The 6,030-nt window shown below is 42.9% G+C and overlaps 1 protein-coding gene across 1 annotated transcript; it reads right to left on the bottom strand.

The window, feature by feature from the left end:
• Positions 1–605: 605 nt before the first annotated feature.
• Positions 606–1,732, bottom strand: LOC147064708 (E3 ubiquitin-protein ligase SIAH1A-like). Its single transcript, XM_085958336.1, has one exon. It carries the CDS (start codon positions 1,602–1,604, stop codon positions 756–758), a length of 849 nt encoding a protein of 282 aa, XP_085814462.1. The 5' UTR covers positions 1,605–1,732; the 3' UTR covers positions 606–755.
• Positions 1,733–6,030: the final 4,298 nt, after the last annotated feature.

Genomic DNA, 6,030 nt, shown 5'->3' with positions numbered 1-6,030 from the left:
CAGAAATATTGTTTGGGAAGGGTCCATTTTGAAAAAAATATACATAATATTTTAAGGCGGCGGGAGGGGGTGGAGATAAGAAAATCTAGCGAGTGCTGCTGTCGTCCACATTTACCCCGCCTATTACTCATAGTTTCTCATCGCTTTAACCAGAGAATAACGCACTTTTCCAGATACATTCCCCATGCCCAGACAATACTCACTTTTAGTCTAGCGAAAAACACCAGACCTGCAGGTATAAACAAGGGTGTTCACCTAACGAGTTATTGCGAGCTCTCGCATCCACAAGTGGTTATTGAAAGCGAGAGGGTTAAAGGTCATAATAATTATTTGGATCATAAGTGGCCATTTGTATTTTTTTTGACATGCTATATCAGAACATCAAAGTAGACATTGGATGGCTTTGATAGTTGTACCAATTTATGAGTGCCACAAATCTTCAGTGGTCACAGGCCTTATGTGTCGTAGGAACAATGACGAGAAGAGTGGGGCTAACCCGTTCAGAAAGCTGTTCGTCAGCCAACTCATCCGTGTCACGATCCTCAATCATAAGGTTGCGGTGAAGAACAAGAAGTAATATTATATGTCTCTAAATAATTCATTTTTTCCATTTCTGGGGGGTGGTTCGGGCCCAAAAACGCCCACCTTGCGTGCGCACCTGGTTACTTAGGTACAGTTCTTTTATTATCGAATACTTATTTAAATAAAATTTAGCCGGTTTCGTGAATATTACTTATTTCTTAATAAACAATGATTCAAACAACTGAGATCGTAACATTGATTCCTAAGTTTCCGTTATCTGCGAAAAGCTGCGCTAAGGATGTATCGAACACGAGGCAGTCTGAATTCATGATGGCAGAGGAAACTCCTTCGTGAATAGACCGCGGCATGGCTTCCCACGTTAGACGTCTTCTATGTCCGTTGAGTTCTAATCTATATGCAAAGTTTTCTGCTTCTTTCCTAGACCCTATTAACTGAACTATGGCGAAGAACTGTTGGTGTCCGTCAAACTTTTCTTGCTTTTCCAAAACTAGCATGAAATGATGATTAAAACATGACTGCATCATCACCCAGTCGACAGCTCCGGGTAAATTTATATCCGTAGCGAGGAACACAATGTCTTCGCCTTGCAGTGTTGTGATACTTTTGTGCGACATCATGAGATGTGGCATCACTTGATCGAGGCTCCCTTGCCATTTACATGAAGCACCGGGACATGGACAGGTGTACGGTCTGAATTCACATATTTCTTCGTGTTCCGCTTTCTCCGTGTGCACTAAGGTCACCGAACAGCCGGTGCCAGAATGTTTGCAAGGGAACATAACGTTGCTGGCCACTTTTTCCATGGCTAAATTCCGAATATTTCCAAGTGGCCCTCTGCATGTAGGACAGCATGTCAGTTTCGGTCGGCAGCTCGAACATACTAGATGCCCACTCTGACATTGCAGAATCGGCGGCAGCACGTAATCGAAACAAACCGGACACTCAAAGAGCGACGCGAGATCTGCTGACATCGCTGTTGGTACGTTGACAATGCCCGATATCCCGGCCACAGAACACCCTGAACCGCTTGCTCCTCCGCGGCGTTTTGTGTTTGTGCTCATGTCACCGTTACGCGTTCATAGAAAGTCAGCGAGTTCCTCTGATACCGCACAGTGTAAAATGAAAAAGCGGGCACAGTTTTTAAAGCTTCAATAACACAAGGTATTAACTAAAGTTCAACACGACCAATTTGCAGACTACCTCGTATAATGAATCGATAACTACGCGACAGCAATAGCTATCAAACATATCAAGAGGAAAGCGATCGGACAGTATATTATTTCATAAGTAATGTCTTTCGAAATATTTCTTTCTCCCATCACACACTCAATTAAGTTGGTATTAAGTTAAAAATGGAACCGTTCAAAGCTATATAGCAATTGTCTGTAGAGAAATATACACGCGTTTACAATAGAACAGCTATTTTTAACGAGAATAATGATAACATACGATTATTTAATGAAATATTATTTGTGATTGTAAATGAATGCAGATTTTGTGATTGTGACAGTCCCACCATAGAGAAGTCCGCACAGAAATAGTAGATATTGGCATACGATCATTGCCAATAATGCCAGAACATAATGTACAACAATAATTTTAAAAGGGTGGGAATTAATCGCACAAAGCAATAATCAAAATTCACAAAAAAAAAATAACTCATTTGGAAAGTAGTTTTCACATATATTAAATGATTTCACAAATAAATAGATGAAATCACATAAAATAGTTTGTTTCACAAAACAAAAATCATAAATCACTCATTGTAAATATAAATTCACTCAATTTTGACAACTGCACACATTTGTAAAATTGTTCATCACAAAGAAAAGGTAGAAATTCACAAATGTCAAACTAATAATTGTAGCAGCAATACAATTTATTAGAAGGCAATCGCAAAAATGATGCTTAGGTGTCAATATAATTAATGTTTAACGCAGTAATATAAATATGTGTATATTCATGCTGCTGTCGTTCATATATTATTTGATGTCTACAATCTACAACCAAATAACACCACCTAGGTATATCTTTTTCGGTTCATCGATATAAATTTTGGTAAATGTGGCGCAGATGCCGTTATAAGATTGTATAAGTATCATTTTTGAACTTAACCTAACCTAACCTATTCTAACGTAATCTAACCTAATATAACTTAACCTAACCTAACCCAACTTAACCTAACCTAACCCAACCTAACCTGACCTGACCTAACCTAACCTAACCTAACCTAACCTAACCTAACCTAACCTAACCTAACCTAACCTTTTTTTTTTTTTTTTTTTTTTGTGGCGGGGGGAAATCTTCTTAAAACACCACCAGCAGTCAGCGGCGACTGACTGGTAGTAGTGTGGGATTCTTACCCACTAAAACCCCCCTCCTCTTCCCAGCTGCCCTCCCGGAATCCGCTTTTATGCATTGCTTCAGGAGGGCAGCTATGACCTTGCATTATATTATGCCGCTACTCTTTCTCCCCTCGCCGGGATCTTTCCTCCTCTTCCTTGCTCTGCATCACTGACGATGCAAACTCCACCCACGCCGACCATGATGCAGCGTTTTCCAGCATGGAAGGAACCATTTTTGTCAGCGTCATTGCTTCCTCGCCGACTTTGCTTTTAAGACTGTTTCTGGCTTCCTCCCATGCAGGGCATGCAAACAGGGTGTGTTCGGCGTCATCTTTAATGCTTCCGCAGTGGTGGCACTCGCAGGTCACTTCTTTCCCTATTTTGTGAAGATAACTTCCGAAGCAACCGTGCCCTGTGAGTAGCTGCGTAAGGTGATAACACAGCTCGCCGTGTTTCCGCTGGCACCAAGCCATGAGCTCACCAATGAGCCGATGCGTCCACCGGCCTTTTGCGGAAGCGTCCCACTTTTCTTGCCATTTTTGCATCGTCAGTTCCCTGGCATCGACTCTTTTCTGCCCATTGTACACTGCCTGCCTTTCGGCAGCGAGCAGGTCAATGGGCGGGATGGCAGTCAGCACCAGTATGGCATCTCCCGAGACCGTGCCGTATGCTGAGGCGACTCTCAGTGCGCTTCGTCTTTGCACCCTTGCCAGGGTGAGTTTTGTCCGTTCTTTTTTGGTGGCGTCGGCCCATATTGGGGCGCCGTACAGTAGGACAGAGTGGACCACCTCGGAGTAGAGCTTCCGTCTTTTATGTTTTGGTCCACCGGTGTTGGGCATCAGCCTGGCAAGGTCTTCTGCTATGGCGGTCGCTTTTGAGGCCGCCTTTTCAACGTGCTCGGTGAACCGCAACTTGTCGTCGATCTGCACTCCGAGGTACCGCAGTGACCTGGAAAACGGCACCACAAAGTTGTCGACTTCAAGTTTGGGTGGCAACAGTTTCCTTCGCCTGGTGAAGAAAACGGCTTCCGTTTTGTGGACTGCAAGCTGCAACCCGTTGCTGTCCAGCCATCCCTTAACCCGCCTGATGGCTTCTTCTCCGGCGAGACGTAGGGATTCTGTCCTCTTGGCTGTGACGAGGATTGCCACATCGTCAGCGAAGGCCACCAGGCGCGCTTCTTCGGGCATGTTCACCTTCAGCAGGCCATCGTACATTGCATTCCACAGGGCTGGCCCAAGAACTGAGCCCTGTGGAACACCCGCCGATACACTTCGCTGGCACTTCTTGCCACTGCATTCGTATTCAAGAACTCTCTCGGAGAAGTAGCTCTCAATTATTCTTATGAGGTTTGCTGGGACGTCAATTTCAACTAGGGACCTGAGGGTTTTTTCCCAGTTCGCCGTGTTAAAGGCGTTTTTGACGTCGAGCGTGACCAGCAGAGCGTGCTTGCTGGCCTTCACGCTTCCCTGCCAGGCAAGACGAATCGTTGAGACGACTTGTGCTATCGCATCGATGGTGGAACGCCCAGGCCGGAATCCATACTGGCTGTTCGATAGTCCTTTCTCGTCATTTTCCAGTGAATTCTGGAGGCGCTGCAGGATCAATCTTTCGAGAAGCTTTCCGGCTCCATCCAGCATACAAAGTGGCCTCTACGAAGAAGGGCCGCTGGGCGTCGCTTTGCTTTTCGGTATAAGAACAAGTTTTTGCCTCTTCCAGGGTGAAGCAAAGATTCCCTCGAGCAAGCACGTGTTAAAAACTGCCAGCAACAGTGCAGGATCGGTCTGTGCGATCCTTTTAATGACCGCATTTGGGACACAGTCTGGTCCTGGCGCTTTTGCGGTCTTGATGCGCTCAGCTGCTGCTAGCAGTTCTGCCTCGGAGAATGGTGAGACGGTTTCGTTCATCGTCGTCTGCAAGTGAACTTGCTCTCTTGCAGGGTGGTGTGGGAACAGGCCATTTATAACTGACTCCAGATTAGCTGGAATCTCCAGGTAGGGATCTGCAACTGCCGTCCGGAGCTTCTTCCTCACAATTTTGTATGGCATTCCCCAGGGATCTTCGTTGACCGAAGTGCAGAGCTCAGCCCAGCATCTTGCCTTGCTTTCTTTGATGGCGTTCCGAAGCGCTTTCCTTGTGTCCTGATAAATTTGTTGGTAGTCGTTACCTAACCTAACCTAACCTAACCTAACCTAACCTAACCTAACCTAACCTAACCTAACCTAACCTAACCTAACCTAACCTAACCCAACCTAACCTAACCTACCCCAACCAAATATTAGGTACCTAATAATATAATCTTAGATTGTGATAATGAAGTATCAAAATCTATGAGCATTTCAAATTTTAAATTAACAATTATTGGATCGAAAAACCTATGTGCCGACAGAAAAAGGTATTTATTATAATTGTCTACTGGAATAAACTGTTTTCGTAAAAAAAATCATAAAAGCTCATGACGGCATCTGCGGCACAATTACCTAAGTTTTATTAACGTCACTTTCTAAATAGGTATTAATAGTATTATTTGAATCTGAAAGTATGTGCCTAATACATACTTATGTTTTGCCAAAATATTGTTTAAAATCATTAAACCTAATTTTCATAGTGTTTGTATTCTTTTACGATTAATTGGTTACAATAGTATATTGATACGTGAAGACTACTTTTTCCTTAGTGCAAATCGATTATTTGAGTGTTGTAGTTGATTTGTGAATATCATCCATTTCCGATGTGACGAACATCTTTTTAAATGTTGTCAGCGCTTTGTGAAAACAGTCTATTCAATTGTGCGAATATATATTCCCCATTTTAAAATACTATACTGTAGATCAGCGGGTCTATTATATACAAAAGGCTGCTTTCGTCCGCCAAAACCGCTAACTAGGGTATGTTTGTATCAAATTTAATTATTAACACTTATTGTAACAATTATAATTAGCCGGTATTAATTGTTGCAATAAATGATATATTTTAACGGCATATACCCTGCCTGTGCTAAAATTTAGAGCATGAGCGATAGAGAGACAGTTTTGACTGATTAAGATTACAATACAATTACAATTATAATATTTCAATATAAAATGTATGTAACAAATACTAACACATTATCACGTTAGCACATTAGCGGTCGATAGTCGCCTTT

This window comes from Rhyacophila brunnea, unplaced genomic scaffold (genome assembly GCF_057557595.1).
Source record: "Rhyacophila brunnea isolate RB1 unplaced genomic scaffold, BYU_Rbru_1.0 scaffold_7, whole genome shotgun sequence".
NCBI lineage: Eukaryota > Metazoa > Arthropoda > Insecta > Trichoptera > Rhyacophilidae > Rhyacophila > Rhyacophila brunnea.
This window is presented reverse-complemented; position numbering and strand designations above follow the sequence as displayed.

Excerpts from the sequence above, each read along its gene's own strand:
- LOC147064708 (XM_085958336.1), bottom strand. The coding sequence starts at position 1,604 with ATGAGCACAAACACAAAACGCCGCGGAGGAGCAAGCGGTTCAGGGTGT.